Here is a 22,969-nt window from a genome sequence, read left to right on the forward strand (position 1 = left end):
CATTTCCTCATTTTTTTTTCTTAATCCATATAGTTCCTAATTTCATCTTTATTTCCTTATCTTTCTTCCTTATCCATAGTTCCTAATTTCATCTTTACTTCCTTATCCATAGTTCCTAATTTCATCTTTACTTCCTTATCCATAGTTCCTAATTTCATCTGCCTTCCTAATCTATCATCCTTGTTCCTTAGTTCCTAATTTCATCTTGACTTCCTTATCCATAGTTCCTAATTTCATCTTTACTTCCTTATCCATAGTTCCTAATTTCATCTTTACTTCCTTATCCATAGTTCCTAATTTCATCTTTACTTCCTTATCCATAGTTCCTAATTTTATCTTTATTTCCGTATTCATAGTTCCTAATTTTATCTTTATTTCCTCATCTTGACTTCCTAATTTTTCTTCCTTGATCCATAGTTCCTAATTTCATCTTGGCTTCCTAATCTAACTTCCTTTTTCCTAAGTTCCTGATTTCATCTTAACTTCTTCATCTTTCTCCCTTGTTCCATAGTTCCTAATTTCATCTTTACTTCCTGATATTTCTTCCTTATCCATAGTTCCTAATTTCATCTGCCTTCCTAATCTATCATCCTTGTTCCTTAGTTCCTAATTTCATCTTGATTTACTTATGTTTCTTCTTTGTTCCATAGTTCCTAATTTCATCTTTATATCCTTATCTTTCTTCCTTTCATAATTAATAAAGATTTTAATTTAAATACAAAAATGTGATGTATTTTATATTTGCTGATCAGATGACATAGTCATTAGAATTTCTAATTTACAATTTGTTGAAAATGGTATAAAAAAAAAGACTAATACCAGCTAATAGGATATTTAGTTTACCCACAAATTACCCAAATTAGTAAACAGTCCCTTTAATGTTTAAAATTAATTTCTGATTGTTTACTTACGAGGCTTCTCAAATTTCAAAATTCACAGATTTTAAAATAATATTTTCTAAAAGCTTGCTTTCGTCATTTTGCAACATTTTGACTCTGGCAGAAGATTTAGGAATAAAGGATTTTTTAGGCCTTTATCTTTCATCAAAGTCACAATCTTGCATCATTGCAATCTTGTGTAGAATAAAATTTTGCATCAGTGCAATCTTTGGCGCCATGACAAACTCCTGAAAGACAAACTCCTGAAAGACAAACTCCTGAAAGACAAACTCCTGAAAGACAAACTCCTGAAAAGACAAACTCCTGAAAGACCTCCCCCTTTCCCCTCTCCCTTCCCCTCCGCTCTTCCCCCTCACTCAGTCTTCTTCATCTTCAAAGTCTGGAGTCTTCAATGTAATTAATTCATTCAACGTGTCTGTAATTAGTATTCCTTAAACTAGGATTGGGAGCGAACACTATTGAATATTACCTTCAAAATTGTTACTTATATTTACTTCCATTTTTTTGTCTGTCAGAACCTAAATTAAATGAGTCTTTGCCACAAACTCAAATATTTTTTAGTCCTATATCTTTGCAACCTGATGGTGTAGACCTTTAATATTTCAAACTTAGGTTAATCAAGCTAACAGAATTCAAAGTTCATAATATTTAAGGTCTTTGGTTGCAAACATGAAAGGTTTAGAAAATCAGAGTTTGCGGCAGAGAATCAATTTCTATTGCCAAATTTATCAAAAAAAACATAATGAATACAAGCGGTTACAGTTTTGTAGTGTCACATGAAACCTGAAAGAAAATGTTGGAGGGTGAAACTTTGCCTTTACTCTCCAGTTTAGTCTAGCCGCGGAGTTTAGTCGGAGATCTTAATGTTAATGGCTAAACCCTTAGCCGCATAATGTTTTAAGAGGTGAAATGCTGCAATGGGCGGAATTAAGGCTTAAAGGGATTGATTGTGTAATTTCAAGTGACCCTTCGCTGGTGTGATTGGTTTATTGCACTTGTTGAATGTCCATTAATATCAACATATTCAGAAATAGGTTTTAAAATATTTTTATTTTTATTTTGTTTAGGCCTGCCCGTAGTCTGGTAGAATGTGTACAAGATATATATGGTTGGTATGGCTGGGCATTCTTATTCATGCTCCATCCTCCAACCTGGCCCCGCCCCCTCCATGCCCACTCTATCATTTCCCTTGCTCAACAATATCAAGATGCGTCTCATCTTCACAGGTAGGTTATTATAATGATGATGATAATGATGATGATGATGATGATGATGATGATGATGATATCTAGGTGTGTGATGGTGTAGATGATTGTGGGGATAGGTCAGATGAACCTGCAGGATGTACACGTAAGACCATTCAAAAAACTTTTTTTTAACCAAAGAAGGTTCATTACTTATTTTTCATTTTTTATTCAAAATGAACTTTAATTAAATTTAATTGGATAAAACATAATAGTCAAAGGCTTTTAAAAAGTCCAAATAGCAAAATCATGTTTATACAAAATGTTTAATTAAATTTTTTGCGAAATGAAAATTAATATTTGCGCTGTTTAGCTTGCAACAAGACCTATATGGGTGAGCTGGGAGAGATGGGTCGGGTTCAGATCCCTAGACCTAGGGGAGATAAACTTCCCTTTACATGCTTTATATCCTTCTACTCTCCTCCTAGTACTAGGATACAGGTATATACTAGACCTAAAGAAGATATCCTTCACGTTCACATTGTTTATATCCTTCCCCTCTCCTCCTGCTACTAGGATACAGGTATACTAAACCCAGAGGAGATATCCTTCACATCGTTTATATCCTTCTCCTCTCCTCCTAGTACTAGGATACAGATTTACTAGACCCAGAGGAGATATCCTTCATATGATGGATATCCTTCCCCTCTCCTCCTGCTACTAGGATACAGGTATACTAAACCCAGAGGAGATATCCTTCACATGCTGGATATCCTTCTCCTCTCCTCTAGGATCCAGGTAGACCTAAGGGAAATATCCTTCACATGCTGGATATCATAGAGTAAAATATACCATAGTAGGTTACAGGTATACTTTAAGAACTGGATATCGAATACTTCCCAAAGGTAATTTCCCAAGCTAGGACAACTTACCAAGTAACAAGTACCAAGTACCAAGGGACAAGTTCTCAAATGTTCAATTTTTTTAAGCGACTACTTCCCAAAGGTTAGGTTAGGCCGGTTTTTGGGTGCTGAGCGCTGCGGCTAGTATAGACTTGGGAAGTTGCAACTTGGGAAAATACTGTTGGGAAGTTGTCGCTTGGGGAAAAGTCTTTGGGGAAGTACCTAACATCTGCTTTACTTACTGTATATTTGTATACAGCGAGTATAAAGCATTTTCAGCAAATTTAAAGCATTTTCAGCGAAATTAAAGCATTTTCAGCGAAATTAAAGCATTTTCGGCTAAATTAAAGCATTTTTAGCTAAGTTAAAGCATTTTTAGCTAAATTAAAGCATTTTCATCTAAATTAAAGCATTTTTAGCTAAGTTAAAGCATTTTTAGCACAACGGCATCTGAGTCGGTAAAATCGTCTTTCTTATATTTCGAATTTGTGTTAACATATCTACGTATAGTTCTAGCTGTATAGTACAGTTTAGTATTTAAACCAATAAAATAGTAATACAATAAATGAGATAAGAATGACCCAACACTTGGAAAAGTTGAAGTAAGTCAACTTTTCCACAACTTTCACAACTTTTCAGACTTTTACTTCTTGTCCTTCTTCTACATTTATACATTAATCAGTATCTCAACACTTTACTACATATATTCATTAATCAGTATCTCAACATTTTACTACATTTATCCATTAATCAGTATCTCAACACTTTACTACATTTAGGTGGGTGGGGGGGGAGTGGATTAAATTTATAAGTTTATCCCTTGGGGGTTGTAAACACACAATAAATAAGTTGGTTTCACCTTTATCTGTAATATTCTCATTTTCTTCTCCTTTTTCCTTGCTTCTTATTTTTCCTCTTTTTTCCATAATCGTAGATTTTTTATCCTCCTTAGTTTGTTTTTGTATGCTTGTTACTAGAGTCCATTTTCTCGTTTTTTAGAGGTTTCCTTGAAGGGAAGGAAATTTAACCCTCCTGATTTGGTATATACCTATACACCTTTATCTGATCAATTATATGGAAGATATTTTATAAGTTTTATAGTTTTAAAAGCGTTTAATTCTTATAATTTCCACCATATTTGCTGCAGCAGAAACAAGCAAGTCTTAACCACGATTAAAAACAAATAAATATTTAAGGTATCATTGTAAATCGGACATTTTAAATGAAAAGGTAACTTGAAATTATGTCTTCAGTACTTTTAAAGAAAGAAAAGAAGTTATAGGTATAAAATCTAAAAAATATAAAATGGGGAAGATTTTTAAAAAAATTGGAAAAATAAAGTTTAAAGATTACATTCAGTCAAGAAAGTGAAATATAAAAGAGTCTGGAGTTGAATTATAGGAATAAGAGTTACATTGTTTTATTGAAAAGAATAAATAGCTCTGAAAGAAAATTTCAATCTTTTAGAGAGAAGGAGAGGAGACCCATTTAAATATTTGAAATACATTTTACTCAGATAAGACAAGAAAATGTCTAGAAGTTAGCAATTAAAAAACCCTTTTCCTACAGGGGTGTATATTTTGTTGAAAATTCAACTCTTTAAAAATTCTCTGCTTGGTACTTTTTTTAGGTTTTTTGAAGAGAAATTTAACTTTAATTAAAAAAATATCGAAAAAAGGAGAAAATAAATTGCTTGTTTCTCTGATTTTTCAGTTTTTCCCTCAGTCGAAGATGATTTTTCCCTTCCCCTGGGGGGAGGTAATTCTAAGAAATAATTACCCTTATATTTATAATTGTTAAACCTTTCACTGCGTGACATAAAACAGGTTTACTTTGAAATTCTAATGCATCAGAGTTTGTTAACTTTAAACAAAAAATGTCAACTCTTTTCCTATCTGTATATTCTATGAGATAAAACTTGTGCAGTATACATTTCAATCCTTTTATATTTCTAAACCTTTTATTGGAAAGTTTAATAAATGAAAATGATCTTCATGGCATCAATTTTTGATACAAAGTGGTCGGCTTGAAAAACAAACTTTTAAGTTTTTATAATGTTATTAGTGTACAAAGACACATGAAAAGTTTAATGGAAATTATGAACGGGTTAATAAGGTATAAAACAGAGTTATGAGTAAAATTATTGAAATAAATTAAAGAGGTAAAAACTTGAAAAAATAAAAATGCACTGCACTACAAATTGTAATGTTTTGATCATAAGATAGATATTGCTTGATAAAGCTAATAGAATCTTAAACTTTTATAAGGTTAAATAATGAGTCAATTTCTGAACAATTGTCGTTGTATATATCAATACAATAAACACGGCTTTCGATTAGTATTTAAGATTTCTACCTAGCTTTCAAACAGCATGAATAGTAGATGCATAGAAACATTGATACAAATTGAAGTTATCAATTAACAGTTACTCTTTGTTTACTTGTAACAGAATAGTAATTGAATTACCAATATAACCTGGCGTGTAGGGTCTGGTGTATTGTATAGATCTAGAGTTGTAAATTATATTTTCTTATTTAAACCAATAAAACCTAGTGATCTATCAAATATATTCAAATATCTACGTATAGTTCTAGTTGTAAAGTACAGTTAAGTATTTAAACCAATATAATATGGAATACTATCTAGTATATTCTAATATCTATGTATAGTTCTAGTTGTAAAGTACAGTTTAGTATTTAAACCAATATAATATGGAATACTATCTAGTATATTCTAATATCTACGTACATTTCTAGTTGTAAAGTACAGTTTAGTATTTAAACCAATATAATATGGAATACTATCTAGTATTTTCTAATATCTACGAACAGTTCTAGTTGTAAAGTACAGTTTAGTATTTAAACCAATATAATCTGGTGAGCTATCTAGTATATTCTGATATCTATGTATAGTTCTAGTTGTAAAGTACAATTTAGTATTTAAACCAATATAATCTGGTGAGCTATCTAGTTATATATATATTCTAATATCTATGTATAGTTCTAGTTGTAAAGTACAGTTTAGTATTTAAACCAATATAATCTGGTGAGCTATCTAGTTATATATATTCTAATATCCATGTATATTTCTAGTTGTAAAGTACAGTTTAGTATTTAAACCAATATAATCTGGTAAGCTATCTAGTTATATATATATATATTCTAATATCAGTCACTATAATAAAACAAAGATATCTGAAATGTATATTTCTAACATGTATTTAAAAAATGAAAGTTTTGAAATATTTGCATAAGACAGGGTTAAAATTGGTTGGTTTAGAAATTAACAAAGGAATTAATGATGAATATTTGTGTACACTTCATGGGAGTGTTGTAGAGCTTCATGTTGGTGGAGCAGATCAACAGGAACTGGAACAACAGGGCTTATCAAAATTAGTAGGCAGAGATCAGGTATAAGCACGCCTGCTGTTAGCTGAGTATCTGTGTCATCATCATGAAGGAGTCAAGAGGCTCCCTGTGTCGGAGTTGTTACTAGTCCAACTCTCCTAACCTGACTGAGGGGCTGGGATGTGTAGAGGGGTGGGGGGGGGGACGAAGGAGCGAGGGTGACATGTGGGCGGACTGGCAGAAATAGATTCATACGTCTTGAAAATAGTCAACGGCATCTGAGTCGGTAAAATCGTCTTCCTTATATTTCGAATTTGTGTTAACATATCTACGTATAGTTCTAGCTGTATAGTACAGTTTAGTATTTAAACCAATAAAATAGTAATACAATAAATGAGATAAGAATGACCCAACACTTGGAAAAGTTGAAGTAAGTCAACTTTTCCACAACTTTCACAACTTTTCAGACTTTTACTTCTTGTCCTTCTTCTACATTTATACATTAATCAGTATCTCAACACTTTACTACATATATTCATTAATCAGTATCTCAACATTTTACTACATTTATCCATTAATCAGTATCTCAACACTTTACTACATTTATACATTTAATCAGTATCTCAACACTTTACTACATTTATCCATTAATCAGTATCTCAACACTTTACTACATTTATACATTTAATCAGTATCTCAACACTTTACTACACATATTCATTATCAGTATCTCAACACTGCAGTAGAAATGCGCAAGTCTCCTTGTAGTGGTTCCACAATTGAAAATAATCAAATTTCAAAATTTTAAACATTGATATCTAATTCATACTTGATCGGGCAAAGCTTTTAAAGGTTGTGAATCGGACATTGCCATCTTTGAATGAAGAATTTCACTTAAAATTAAGCCTACAGTCTCTTTAAAGGAACTGTATAGGAAAATTGAAAGGGGATATAGGCTGAAAGCTAATCACTTTAACTCTTGATCGCAACCCATGAACGTTATATCCTTTCAAAGATTATTTCTTAAAAAGAAAGAAAACATGTTGATATTTAAGAATTTAACCAGTCAGCGCGTTGTCTAAAATTAAATATTTTGTCATTCTAAGATAAATTCTTTTCTTCTGTGTTCTCCATCATTTATCTCGAAGAGGATGAAACCAACATTATGGAATGTTAATTGAAGCAACTTTCTAGCAAAATATTGCTCATTATATCCTCCTCCGCGGTTTAACACGTCAATTAATTCTTGTAAAAAGGTCAAGATTGTTCTAAACTATAAAACCACGGAGTTATTCTGTTTCTCAGGTCTCGAATGGTTTCCACTTTCGAAATTCTGTTGCGCGAAATCGATATTTTTTGTCGATATTTTCTTTTAAGGTCAAATAATAGCATAGTGTGAGAAAAGAAAATGTTTTAAAATTGTTAATTTTAAACATTTGTTTTTTCACACTATGTCAATTTTTTTTTATTTTTAATTTTGTAAGAAAGGAGAAACTCTAATTTTCGAATCCTTAATTTTCTTAAATATTTCAAATATCATGAATTTTGATATGGCAACTAACATAACAAATTTATACGTTTGATTTGATTTGATAATCCGAGGGTAGGAAATACGATTTGTAAGTTTAAAAGTTGTACCAGTTTAAAGGGAGTGCTTGCGAAAAATGAAAGGGGGTATAGGCTTAATGCGATAAATAAGCGCTTTTGATCGCTACTAATCTTACTTCTATCTGTTGCATCTATAAGGAGAAAATTGTTAAAGACATCTCATGCCGAATAACTTAGCGGCCATACAAATTGAGAAAATTGCAACATACTACTTAGACCGTAAAAAATCAATTTAATTTCAAACAAATCATTTAGATATTACAACCTATAGTCATCGATTTTGTTTCGCCACATTTGTATATAGTTTATATTTTATAATTTTTATTTTTTTAGAAAACGTTTTAAACTGATTTCGAAAATTGTGAGTGGTGTGTGGCATTCTTAGATAGTTGCGCAAGCGACAAGAGAAACAAACAAATTAATTAAAAAATATTACAAAATATAAACTTTATACAAATGTGGCGAAAGATAATCGATGACTATAGGTTGTTATATCTAAATAGTGCTACACTCCGTCGGAAATTTTTGACGTCGCATTTATGTCACAATTTAATAATTACAATTTATCAAGTCATTTTCATTGTTTTGTAAATCTATTATTATAACATGAAGAATTATGAAATGTAATCTCAATGTTTGTCTTGGTATTTATAAAGTTGTTTGTGTATGTATGTTTGTATGGAGGGAGGGAGGAGGGATAATTATTGTATTAGATAAATACTGTAGATGTATAGAGATGGGTATTGTTAGATAAATACTGTAGATGTATAGAGATGGGTATTGTTAGATAAATACTGTAGATATATAGAGATGGGTATTGTTAGATAAATACTGTAGATGTATAGAGATGGGTATTGTTAGATAAATACTGTAGATGAATAGAGATGGGTATTGTTAGATAAATACTGTAGATGAATAGAGATGGGTATTGTTAGATAAATACTGTAGATGAATAGAGATGGGTATTGTTAGATAAATACTGTAGATGAATAGAGATGGGTATTGTTATTTTCCATTTTTTTTATTCAATTATTTTTTTCATTAGTTTTCTCTTATAAAAGTATGTAATTTTTTTTTACTCTGACCATTTGCTATAAGAATGATTTGAAAAATCGTTAAGGGTTAAATCTTCTGTCAGAGTTAATATTAAATTTAAAACATTGTCAAATTTATCCTGCGCTGAAAACTTTAGAATCTGAATATCCAATGTTGACACTTTTAATTTCCTTCTTAATCCGCTCTTTTTCTTTCTTTTTCTCTCTCTTCCAGTTCCGACCAATGAGAGTTCACTCATTAAATGGCGCGCAAAATTTCAAATTTCCCGGCTTCTCTGATAAACTGTTTTGGTTTCTCCAAACCCCATTCGGTTGGTTAAGTTATTTACACTATTGTTGATACAAACTTCAGATTAAATTATTCTTGAGATTAATAAAAAGAGAATATCAAGCATTGATCTCGATATCCAAAAAGTTTTCAGGTCTGAATGTTTTAAAAACCGGATAATAATTATGCCCAACTCTATAGATGAGCTGAGAGTAGAGTAGACGAGAGTATTGGCAATCGTTACCTCACCAGCACAAACTTTCACAAGCAAAATCTTATTTTCTTAACTTTCTAGGCCCCCCCCCCCCACAGCTTCTTTAGATGTTGGGTTGGGAGTGGGGGGGGGGGAGAGCTAGACCCTCCCACGGCTTCTTTAGATGTTGGGTGGGGAGGAGGAGGGGGTGGAGGGATGTGTGGAAAATCTTTCACTTTGTTTCATTTTTTTCATTTTGGGAAAAAAACATTTTGGAAAATGGCTTTTCACTGGTAGGGTGCATGCATGTATTACAATAAAATCTTACCAAAAGAAGTATAATTACTCATGCATGTTTTATAATCCAGTTTTAAAATCCAGTTTTACAATCTAGTTTTATAATTCAGTTTTTTAATCCAGTTTTAGAATCCAGTTTTAGAATCCAGTTTTAGAATCTAGTTTTGTAATCCAGTTTTATAATCCAGTTTTATAATCCAGTTTTAGAATCCAGTTTTACAATCCAGTTTTATAATCCAGCTTTAAAAATCAATTTTACGATCCAGTTTTAAAATCCAGTTTTATAATTTAGTTTTATAATCCAGTTTTATGATCCAGTTTTATAATCCAGTTTATAATCCAGTTTTATAATCCAGTTTTATAATCCAGTTTTATAATTAGTTTTACAATCCAGTTTTATAATCCAGTTTTATAATCCAGTTTTACAATCAAATTTTATAATCCAGCTTTAAAATTCAGTTTTACAATTCAGTTTTATAATCCAGTTTTATAATCAAGTTTTACAATCCAGTTTTATAATCCAGCTTTATAATCCAGTTTTACAATCCAGTTTTATAATCCAGTTTTATAATTATTTTACAATCAAGATTTATAATTAGTTTTGTATTTTTAATGCAAATGTTCATCTAATCATATTTTTGCATCATACTGTAGTTATCAAAGGAAATACCAAAATTTCTGAAAATTGACAATGTCCTTAATTATTTAAGATTAAATAAGAAGCAATGACAAATGTTAATGGTAATGGTATGGAGAATGAGTTTCAAAACCCTTTGATATGACTTTTAAATAAGCATACAGCTTAAACCCTTGAAGTTGAAATAGCAAGTTGTTAATGGAAAAGTTGTTCGTACTGCCTACTGCTTGTCTACCATTTATCTTTATTATATTACTAACTATTTATAATCCTCTTTTAAATATTTCATCTTTTTACAATTCATATTTTTATCTAGTTTGAATCAAGGTCTAATTTGTGCCACTTTTTGATCTCGTCTCCCCTAGTTTTGATTTTACGCTGACGTAATAGAAAAGCAAATTTATTTTTTATTTTGTAACAAAAAAATACTCCATAAAAGATTAACTTTCAAAAAGAGGATTTATAATTGAAAACATGTGAGATTTAAACTAATGTAAATTGTACTTTACATTTAAAATCTTATTTTTATAATTCTATGCATATTCTAAAACTAACATACTGTCCTCATGTTGGTCATGGTTTAATGGTTTAATGGTTTAATTTATTTCAATTGGCTGAAATCTTGATTTTTTTTAAACGATCGTGAGTGTCTATCTATGCCTGCTTAGCTTGAATCCATCGTTACATTTATTGACCGTGTCTGTACACCTTGGATTCTGGCTTTCTCAAGTCGAACCAGTACCATTTCCCTTCCCTATATACTTTTCCCTAATCATGATTTTGTTTGATATTGAAACCCCTCCAGTATTATTTTTACTCTTGTCTTGAATGCTTTCGGTTGATCCTTGGACTATAATTATTTTCTGTTTTTATACACGTTTTTAACTAATTGTTTATTTTTCTGTATGCNCAGTTAAAGTCACCGGGAAAATATCACTTCCTTCAATATCATTTTTGCAAAATCCTAGATAATAGAAAATATTTGCAAAGCTTGTTCTCCGCATATATTTCATGCAAAATGTAGGAAATTGCAAATGCTAAAAGAATGTCGTAAAATACAATATGAATTTCATTTCTACAAACATTTCTTTCTGGTTCTCATAATTTCTTATCCAATCATCTCAACCACAACACTTTTATCTTATCTATAAACCACAACACTTTTATCATATCTATAAACCACAGCACTTTTATCATATCTTTAAACCACAACACTTTTATCATATCTATAAACCACAACACTTTTATCATATCTATAAACCACAACACTTTTATCATATCTATAAACCACAACACTTTTATCATATCTATAAACCTTTTATCATATCTATAAACCACAACACTTTTATCATATCTATAAACCACAACATTTTTTTCATCTCTCTAAACCACAAAACTTTATTATCCCTCTAATCCACAACTATTTATCATTTCTTTAAACCACAACACTTTATTATCCCTCTAATCCACAACTATTTATCATTTCTTTAAACAACAACACTTTATCATCCCTCTAATCCACAACTATTTATCATTTCTTTAAACCACAACACTTTATTATCCCTCTAATCCACAAATCTTTAACATTTCTTTAAACAACAACACTTTATTATCCCTCTAAACCAGAACACTTTATTTTCTCTCTAATCCACAACTATTTATCATCTCTTTAAACCACAACACTTGTTTATCTCTCTAAGCTACAACAACTTGCTCATCCCTCTAAACCACAACATTTTATCATCCCTTTAAACCACAACACCTTTATCATCTCTCTAAACCACAACACTTTTATCATATCACTTAACCACAACACTTTATTATCTCTCAAAACCACACCACTTTTATCATCTCTCTAAACCACAAGACTTTATCATCTTTATAAACCACAAAACTGCATTATCTCTCTAAACAGTAACACTAATATCATCTCTCTAAACCACAACACTTTTATCCTCTCTTTAACCACAACACTTAATCATCTCTTAAAACCACTACACTCTAATAATCTCTCTAAACCACAACACTTTTATCATATTTCTCAACCTCAACACTTTATCATCTTTCTAAACTAAACACTTTTATCCTCTCTTTAAACCACACCACTTTTATTCTCTCTTTAAGCCACAACATGTTATTCTCTCTTTAAACCACAACACTTTATCACAACACTTTATCAGCCCTCTAAACCACATCTATTTTGTATCTCTCTCAAGCACAACACTTTTATCATCTCCTTAAACCACAAAACTTTATCCTCCCTCTAAACCACAACCACTTTATCATCTCTCTAAACCACAACACTTTGTCATCTCTCTCAACCACAGCACTTTTTTCATCTATTTAAACCACAAAACATTATCATATCTCTAAACTTTTTCATATCCCTAAATCACATCCACTTTATCATCTCTCTAAACCACAACTATTTACCATCTCCTAAACCACAACACTTTATCATCCCTCTTCACCACAACACTCCAAAACACTCTTAACTTGACTTTCCATTAAACTTTTCATAAAACCTAAAAATGATTTTATTATCCCTTGATTAAATCATTAGTTTACTGTTTGAGAGGAGAATTAACAATTTAATTAAATAATTAATTTGTACATCCATTAATATATTCATTAGCACTTACAAAGAAATTACCTTCAGCAACGGAAGTAAATTAGATTAATTTTGTTAAAAAGCAAAAGTGTTAATTTTAAACATATTTATCAAAATAGCATTTGAATATTTAGTCATAAAAAGTAGTTTTATCAAATTCTATCATGTTAATTATTAATATAATTAAGCTCTTCGCTCATATACTATATATATATGTTATATATAGCTGTGCCAAACGGCTGGACAGAATTGACTGACATTTTTTTTAGAAATTCATGGGTTCCGTGGGGGTAACATAGGCCAAAAGAGATTTATTTTAACATTTTTCTTCATTTTTCTACAAAGTTGACATTTTTAAATGATTTTAATGACTTTAGAAAATTTGCTTACCTATATTTATAAAGTTGTGATGTGTTCCCAAATTTCATCGGTCAAAATAAAGTTACGTTTACTAGAGTATATTATAAATAAACGGTACAACACAGTATGCAGAAAAAAATAAAAAAACAAATTCTGAACTCTGGCAGACGGATTATGACTTTCCTAATAGGCATCACCAGACTAAATCAAAAAATTATTTACAAAGACGATATCAAAATCATCACTAAATTCCCATGTTTATTGGGGCACCCTGAATAACTTTAAATATTAACACAAAAATAAAACTATGTTTTGTATATCTGTAGCTTTAAGGATTTGTGTATTTCAAACCTTAACTGGTTAGTTGTGCTGTTAAGCTCAGAATAAAGAATACATCTTGTTAATCTTAACTATATTATAACATAATAAAGATCAGGGTTAGATTAATTTATGTTATCTACTACCGCAGTATACAGTATACTCAGGGGACCATCCTTTTCTTGGTCATTCATTTAACATTCATCATAGTATAGTTCAATACAGTACAGTACAATTCTACAGTACACTTCTATAGTGTACTCATGGGACCATCCTTTTCTTGGTCATTCATTTATCATTCATCATAGTTCATGCTGTACAATACAATTCTACAGTACACTTCTATAGTGTACTCATGGAACCATCCTTTTCTTGGTCATTCATTTATCATTCATCATAGTTCAATACAGTACAGTACAATTCTACAGTACAACATTCATGATAGTTTAATACAGTACAGTACAATTCTACAGTACAACATTCATCATAGTTCAATACAGTACAGTACAATTCTGCAGTACACTTCTAAAGTGTAGAAAATGTTTGGTTGTTCTTTTTTTTCATAAATGTAACCTGATTTCAACAATTTCTTTAGAATTTGTATTTTTTCCCAACTGAATTGTTAAAGGAAAAGATCTGTATGAGAAGTGGGATGAAAGGATATTAAAAATGAATTCTCTCAGATCTCTCATAGTTTCCAGGCTGTTGGAACTTCAAGATAATTCAACATGTTCTCAGGGATAATGGGCCTTTTATCAAAATATTGTCAACCTTGTTAAATCAGTCTTTTCACACAGGTCTGCCACATTAGTCATTGTAAATTGGCAGTACAGTTAAGTCCGGTTCATTTCAAGAACCGGGCTGACATCTAACTGACTAGAGAGAGCTGTACAGTACACATACAAATTATACCAGGCAAAACGTGACAGTGCACCAAACGAACCAGTCCCCTCTAGGGAAATTCTAGTTCTAGTTCCGGTTGCCCAGCTCGTTTATTTATATGGACAACGATTGTGCATATTTTAAGAGTTCTCACAAATAATCTTTTTAGAACAACTTTAAACAACATTTACAAACAACTTTTAGACAAACTAACCATTTAAGTCATATAAGGCCATCATCATTATTTTTGTATTAGTATTATTCTGGTTTTTTGTGGCTGTCTCCAAATATTCTTCTAGTTTGTGAATTTATGGACTTATGAAAATATAGCTACAGTCCATTTTAATTGTTCTAAAATCCTAGCAAAGTGTTTAATCTAAAATCCTACTAAATTGTTTAATTTGAAATCCTACCAAATTGTTCTAAAATCCTACTAAATTGTTTAATCTGAAATCCTACAAAATTATTCTAAAATCCTACCAAACTGTTCTAAAATCCTACTAAATTGTTCTAAAATCCTACCAAATTGTTCTAAAATCCTACCAAATTGTTCTAAAATCCTACCAAATTGTTCTAAAATCCTACCAAATTGTTCTAAAATCCTACTAAACTGTTCTGAAATCTCGTTTAAAAATTTTTCCTAAACCTTTCTTTTTCTTGTTGCTCAAGGCAAATGTAAAGTGTGGGTAAAGAGGCAACCAAGCTTAGAAATAAAAGGATTCTTTGTTCAAATTGAACTATAATCGTAGAAGGGAGTGAAAAAAAACTTGACTTTTTTATTTTTTGTTTGTCAAAATATCTTAAATTGATGTGAAATCTTTATTGTCGATTTAGCAGGGGTATATTTTTTTTAAAGAATTTTTCTTCCCCCCCCCTCCTTGTTGAAGTATTTTTTCCTCAGTAGTTATTTATACAAAAAAAAATTCGGGTTTTATTCACTGATCAATGTATTTTTGGGTAAAAATATCAAAAGAAAAAGGTTTTTTTTCATTTTATTTCCCTCAAATCATCAAAAGTGATTCTGAAAAATATTCATCCCTGGGATTTACTTTCTTTGTTGTCAAACCAGGTTTACAGCTGTAGGGAAATTTAAAGTTTTTAAGAAGTTTTTTACACTTCTAAGTTCTAACCCAAGCTGGTAGAAACTGTAAACTTCTAAATCTAAAGTTTAAATAGTTTTGCATCAAATTCTATTGAATCTCCTTGTGTGATGTTGCAAAGGACAAAGTATAATAGTTTTCTAAAAGTTTATTTTGTATTTAGTTTAGTTTAGGGAAGAAATATTTTTTTTATAACTTTTCAGTTAAGATTATCTCTATAGAATTGATTCTGCAATTTATGAAAACTTGAAAGTACATCATTAGAATATGTAAAAAATGCACAGTTTTTGCTCTTGAGGGGTAGAGTAAAATTAAATTCTAGATTTAAAATGGTCAAAACTGTGGTTTCTGAAATTTAAAATCAACATCTTGATTTGTTAGACCTTAGTCAAAACCATATAGTTTCTTGTAATTAAATTCCTTTCAATATTGTTCAATTTCTTAACTTTTGGACAGTGTAGATAGCGTTAAATAGCTTTTGAAAAAGTTCAACTTAATTCTGATACTAATAGGACCTAAAAACTTCAACATATTATGTGCTAAATCTATCTACATTCTACAGCATCATTATAAGAGTTTAATCTATCTGATGGGAATAGGAATCTAAACCTCCATTATGAGACTTTAACCTATCCAATAGAGCTCTAAACCTCCATTATGAGAGTTTAACCTATCCGATAGAGCTCTAAACCTCCATTATGAGAGTTTAATCTATATGATAGGACTCTAAACCTCCATTATGAGAGTTTAACCTATCCAATAGAGCTCCAAACCTCCATAATGAGAGTTTAATTTTACCTGAATTGACACTAAACCTCCATTATGAGAGTTTAATCTATCTGATGGGAATAGGACTCTAAACCTCCATTATGAGACTTTAACCTATCCAATAGAGCTCTAAATCTCCATTAGAAGAGTTTAATTTTACCTGAATTGACACTAAGCCTCCATTATGAGAGTTTAATCTATCTGATAGGACTCTAAACCTCCATTATGAGAGTTTAATCTATCTGATAGGACTCTAAACCTCCATTATGAGAGTTTACCCTATCTTCTGTGACCTAAACCTAAATTTTAAGGATTGAACTTAAATTATGGGATACAAAATCTTCAAGAAAACCATCTGATGGGATCTAAAACTCCAATTTGAGCAAAGAATACAGAATGGTATTCTAAACCTGTAATATAAATTTCTGTTAATTCATATACATGTGTTATGCAAAATTTGATTTTATCACAGAGAATATTGAATTTGAATTGTTGACAGCCTTTCATAGAAATTCAATTCAACACGGAGAATTAGATCAACGAACTACAAGTAGTAAAGGGGGGAAGGGGGAGGGGAGGATAGAGTAGTTTTGTCTGTCTGTCTGTATGTTAAAATGTTTGTTTTGTATGTCCGATCATTACTCAGGAACTTATTAACTGACTTGCCTCAAATTTTGATTGGGGAACTAGGTAGCAAAATGGGAATAAAATTTCTAAGTTATATATAGCTGTTGACAATTTGAAACCCAAACATGCTTGTTGTTTCACTTAAATCTATTTTATTTCAGTTTGTTACTTCTTCATTTCTAAGAAAACTATTTTTGATTTTGCTTTGATCTTCTCCCACTGGAGTTCACAGATTTTACCAAACTGGAGGTTCATGATATCCCTTGGCCCTTGGGAAAATCTGAGGTTTTCTGAAATCTTTGATATAGTTTATTTGGGCATGTTAAGTTAAATTCAGGTGTTTGTTGGTTGAGCATCTGATCCATAGAGAAGGGAAACAAAGAGGTAAAGCTTACCTCAGTTGTACACAACTGAAAACCTCTTTGTTTCCTTTCTCTATGGATCTGATCAGAGATCAGAACTTTATGTGGATATTCTTAGTTCTTGAAAACTATATCTCGATATACAATTTGGGCACTTTGAGATTTCAGGATGAATGCTTGATTAAAGTTTCCCTGAAGGGTATGACCATCATGTGATATCAAAAAGGACTTTAATTAATCTGCATAGATGAGATCATTGCTTGATCCCGAGATTCACAACACAAAAATTTTTTCTTTGGAGTATCGTTAATGTGAAAGGGTTGATCTCCATATCCAATAAACAGGCACTATTTAGATTTTAAGATTGAAATGACTTAAATTTTAATAGAAGCGGGGTTAAAACTTGTATCTATTAAAGGTACAGCTGGAGCGGTTTAAGCTAGACTGGTTTCGGTCCACCCACGTGTTAGGCTGTAGAACCGGTTTCAAAACTTGTTAAATTATCCAGTCCAGCCACGTGCTAGACTGTAGAACCAGTTTTAAAACTTGTTAATTTTCCGGTGCAGCTAAAGTGGTTTAGGCTAGGCAGGTTCCAGTCCAGCCATGTGTTAGGCTGTAGAACCGGGTTTAAAACTTGTTTATTTTGCAGGTGCAGCTGGAGCGGTTTAAGCTAGGCAGGTTTCAGTCCAGCCACGTATTAGGCTGCCCTGATGCTAGTCTAACTATATCTGAAGAGGAGTGGAGAGATCCTGAACCAGGGGTCGGAGGGAAGTTTTGTGGTGCACTGGTAAACAGAACCAGGTAAACAACAGGAAAAAAAGGTTTTTTTTTTTTTTATTAAACCATTTAAATTTCCAGATCGGTTGCACCCCTTGACTAGTTTCACCACTTGATTAGTTGCACCCTTTGATCAGTTCCTTCCCTTGATCAGTTCCAATCATTTGATCAGTTACACCCCTTAATTAGTTCCTCGTCTTGATCAGTTCTTCCCTTTGATCCGTTCCTCTTCTTAAGCAGCTTAGCCCTTCATAAGTTTTAGCCCTTGATTAGTTTATAGACCTTGATTTTATCCCTGTTACATTTGTTTGTTTTATCTAGTATAAGCTAGTGATAACCAAGGATATAATGCAAGGAAAGTTAATTGCAGTTGCGTATACTCTGCGTACATATTGAAACCAGTTCTCTCTGGGCGGAATTTGTAAACAAGAATGGGTGCATCAGTGTTTGTTTAGTATCCGAGGAGGTTAAAAGCATTAAATTTTGATAATTCTGATAATTGACATAATAGTTTTCTGTGACCAGAATATTTCATTGATTTTTCATGCGAAAGATGGATCCCATGTCAGGCTTCGACATCTGTCTTGTGTTTACATTACCGCCCAGAGACAGTACACTGCAATATAAAAGATTCGTACACCTCTTAAATAACTTTCCTTGTATTATAACCTTGATGATAACCATAAGACTCTTAAATAGGAAGACAACTTTAAATCTCAAGTTATGACTTTAAATGGTCAAATGAATATGAGACACAGCAATTGTGCAGAATAATCAGACCCATTTCAGTTAATAAGTGATTTTATAGCTTACTTATATAGCCATTTGCTTTGTAACAGCATCAAATCATTGCTTCAATGTTGTCTTCATATTCTACAGTTTTCTGGTTATCACTGTATACATTCGAATAAATAAATTAGGTTAAAAAAAGTTCTTTCATGATTCATTTGTCTTAATTTTCAGACCAATCTACTTCAGTGAAAAGAATATTGTTACGCTTGATATTAGATTATATCAATTCTGGGGGGATACAATACAGGTATCATCATTAGTAATTTTTCTAATCCTTTTATTTTCACTTTATACTATCATCATCATCATCATCATCATCATCATAATCATAGTCTACATTTTAAAAAGTGCTTCTGATCCAGATCCGTTGGATCCACACAATTTTAGTTCCCTGGATCCGGATCCGAAAAAAAAAGATTTTTCGGATCCGGATCTGCCAAAGAATGTTGCTCTCGAAAGTCAAACCTCAGTGGATAACTATTAGAGATTTATAAAATCTTTCTAATCTCTAACTTGTAATCTCAGTGGATAACTATTAAGAGATTTATAAAAACTTTTTAATCTCTAACTGGTAATCTCAGTGGATAACTATTAAGAGATTTATAAAAACTTTCTAATCTCTAAATGGTAATCTCAGTGGATAACTATTAAGAGATTTATAAAAACTTTCTAATCTCTAACTGGTAATCTCAGTGGATAACTATTAAGAGATTTTTAAAAACTTTCTAATCTCTAAATGGTTCACATAAGTTTCAGCAGAAAAACATGGAAAATTTTTTGTTTCGTTTTGTTTTAAAATTTATAACCTGGATCCGCCTTATGATCCGGTTTTGCATAGGGATCCTTTTTTCAGGGCGGAGCCAGGATCCGGAGCCGCATTAAAATAACCTGGATCCTAAGCACTGTTTCAAAATATTTTATTGTTTTTAGATGAACAGTTTTGCAGTAGCAGTAAAGTTTAGCATACATCCGCCTAAAAGGTAAAACTTGTTAAATACAATTTTCCATTTTTTTAATATTCAAAATTCAGATGATAGATGGAAAGAAAGATAGATTGATGAAAAGAAAGATAGATTGATGAAAAGAAAGATAGATTGATGAAAAGAAAGATAGATTGATGAAAAGAAAGATAGATTGAAAGAGAGTTAGATTGATGAAAAGAAAGATAGATGGAAAGGAAGATAGATTGATGAAAAGAAAGATAGATGGAAAGCAAGATAGATAGATGGAAGATAGATAAATAGATAGAAAGATAGATACATAGATGGAAAGATAGATATATAGATGGAAAGATAGATATCATGGATGGAAAGAAAGAAAGATAGATGGAAAGAAAGAAAGATAGCTGGAAAGAAAGATAGATAGATGGAAAGAAAGATAGATAGATGGAAAGAAAGATAGATAGATGGAAAGAAAGATAGATAGATGGAAAGAAAAATAGATAGATGGAAAGAAAGATAGATAGATGGAAAGAAAAATAGATAGTTGGAAAGAAAGATATATAGAAGGAAAGAAAAATAGATAGATGGAAAGATAAACATATGGATGGAAAGAAAGAAAGATAGCTGGAAAGAAAGATAGATAAATGGAAAGAAAGATAGAGAGGTGAAAAGAAAGATAGATTGATGAAAAAAAATAGATAGATGGAAAGAAAGATAGATAGATGAAAGGAAAGATAGATAGATGAAAGGAAAGATAGATAGATGCAAAGAAAGATATATAGATGAAAAGAAAGATAGATAGATGAAAAGAAAGATAGATAGATGAAAAGAAAGATGAAAAGAAAGATAGAGAGATGAAAAGAAACATAGAAAGATGAAAAGAAAGATAGAGAGATGAAAAGAAAGATAGATAGATGCAAAGAAAGATAGAGAGATGAAAAGAAAGATAGATAGATGGAAAGAAAGATAAATAGATGGAAAATAAGATAGATAGATGGAAAGAAAGATAGATAGATGAAAAGAAAGTTAGATTGATGAAAAGAAAGATAGAGAGATGAAAAGAAAGATAAATAGATGGAAAGAAAAATAAATAGATGGAAAATATGATTGATAGATGGAAAGAAAGACAAATAGATGGAAAATAAGATAGATAGATGAAAAGAAAGATAGATAGATGGAAAATAAGATAGATAGATGGAAAGAAAGATATATAGATGAAAAGAAAGATGGATAGAAGGAAAATAAGATAGATTGATGAAAAGAAAGTTAGATTGATGAAAAGAAAGATAGAGAGATGAAAAGAAAGATAAATAGATGGAAAGAAAAATAAATAGATGGAAAATAAGATTGATAGATGGAAAGAAAGATAAATAGATGGAAAATAAGAGAGATAGATGAAAAGAAAGATAGATAGATTGAAAATAAGATAGATAGATGGAAAGAAAGATATATAGATGAAAAGAAAGATAGATAGAAGGAAAATAAGATAGATAGATGAAAAGAAAGATTGATAGGTGGTTAGATAGAAAGTGAGTGTACAGTTAACTTGTAGATTAGTTTGATGAAATACAAAGGGAAGCAATTAAGATTACTCCCCCNCCCACCTCCACTTCTCTAGTTTGACAGAGATCGAGCCAGAGAAGTAGTTCAACTGCCTGTACCTAGTTTCATATCTCATATTTTTATTCAACTACAAAGCACGAGATAATGCAAATAAAAAATCACAACTAACTATTCTCTTAATATTCATTCTAACCGCCTATGACTTTTGGCTATGAACGTTTAGTTTTTTAATAAAAATATAACCCTCTTTCTCCCCCCCCCTAACCAATACTCCCGAACACTTTCAATATATGTGAATCTATTTTGTTAAAAGATGTATTTGTATTGCAACTTGAAAAGGAGTTTGTTGGGAATTATAAAATTTATGGAATTTCTGATTATTACTCAATCCTCCTTCAATCCTCCCTCAATTCTCCCTCAATTCTCCCTCAATTCTCCCTCAATTCTCCCTCAATTCTCCCTCAATTCTCCCTCAATTCTCCCTCAATCCTCCCTCAATCCTCCCTCAATACAAACAAGAGTTTTCACCCTTATACCTCTTCAGGAGTGTGTTACACCATTCAATTTTTCCCTTATCCCCTCCTTTCTCTTCTATAATCTTCTCATATTCAATTTACCCCTCCCCCCCACCCTCAACATTTTCCCTTATACCCCCTCCTTTCTCTTCTCTATTGTTCCAACGATTCCCCATTGTTTCCCCCCCCCCCTTTAGATGAAATCCTTTAGTTCTGAAGACATTCACTAAACAGAGTAATAAATAAAGGATTTTGCAATATATGCTCTCTAACTTGTTTTACAGATTCAATCCTCTTTTTCTTTCCTAGGCTTTCATTCTCTTTTGTTCTACAATTTCTTAAAGGGACTGATGCTGAAATTTTAAGTTATCCTCCATTTAAAAATGGTCATGTCCGATTCACATCCGTGCCCTTTAAGTCTTTAAATAATCAAAAATGTGGCTTGAAGTTCCATGTCCCTTTTTACTATACAGAGAAGCCACAATTGAAATAACAAATTTTTAAAGAAAAATCATTGATATCTCACTCCTCCTAGTTTAAAATATCTAGTTTTATATTTACAATCTTTTATTTTAAAAGGACTGTCAGTGTAATTTTAAAAACCCTCCATTCAAAAATGGCAATTCCCGATTTATAACGGTATCATTGAAACCTTAATTTTAATCATAATCTTAATTAGTTCATGCTTTCAAGGGAACCGTTGTAAATCGGGCAATTTCCTCTTTGCATGAAGGGTCAATTAAAATTACGCTTACAGTCCCTTTAATCACCTATCTATCTAATTCACCCTCCTCTCTCAAAAGTGTGCAAGAACTTGGAATATTCTGAAAACTTTTCACAACCGCCAGTTTGGAGAAAAAAGTTTTACTTTTGAATTATTTTAAAATATTTTATGCAACATAAACATTTTTAATTCAATTGTGAATTAAATCTATATAATAAAACAATACATTCGTATATATA

General features: G+C 31.2%; 1 protein-coding gene across 1 annotated transcript in view; it reads left to right on the forward strand.

The window, feature by feature from the left end:
- The first annotated feature begins 1,970 nt into the window (after window positions 1-1,970).
- Window positions 1,971-22,969, forward strand: part of LOC111699126 (uncharacterized) — an 81,420-nt gene continuing 60,421 nt past the window's right edge. Inside the window, exons 1-6 of the mRNA XM_023469705.1 lie at window positions 1,971-2,125; window positions 2,192-2,249; window positions 2,457-2,584; window positions 18,068-18,219; window positions 19,159-19,234; window positions 19,918-19,967. Coding sequence (XP_023325473.1) covers window positions 1,988-2,125; window positions 2,192-2,249; window positions 2,457-2,584; window positions 18,068-18,219; window positions 19,159-19,234; window positions 19,918-19,967 — 602 coding nt within the window. The 5' untranslated portion in view covers window positions 1,971-1,987. The remainder of the gene's footprint in view (window positions 2,126-2,191; window positions 2,250-2,456; window positions 2,585-18,067; window positions 18,220-19,158; window positions 19,235-19,917; window positions 19,968-22,969) is intronic.

Source organism: Eurytemora carolleeae, unplaced genomic scaffold (assembly GCF_000591075.1).
Source record: "Eurytemora carolleeae unplaced genomic scaffold, Eaff_2.0 scaffold348, whole genome shotgun sequence".
Classification (NCBI taxonomy): domain Eukaryota; kingdom Metazoa; phylum Arthropoda; class Copepoda; order Calanoida; family Temoridae; genus Eurytemora; species Eurytemora carolleeae.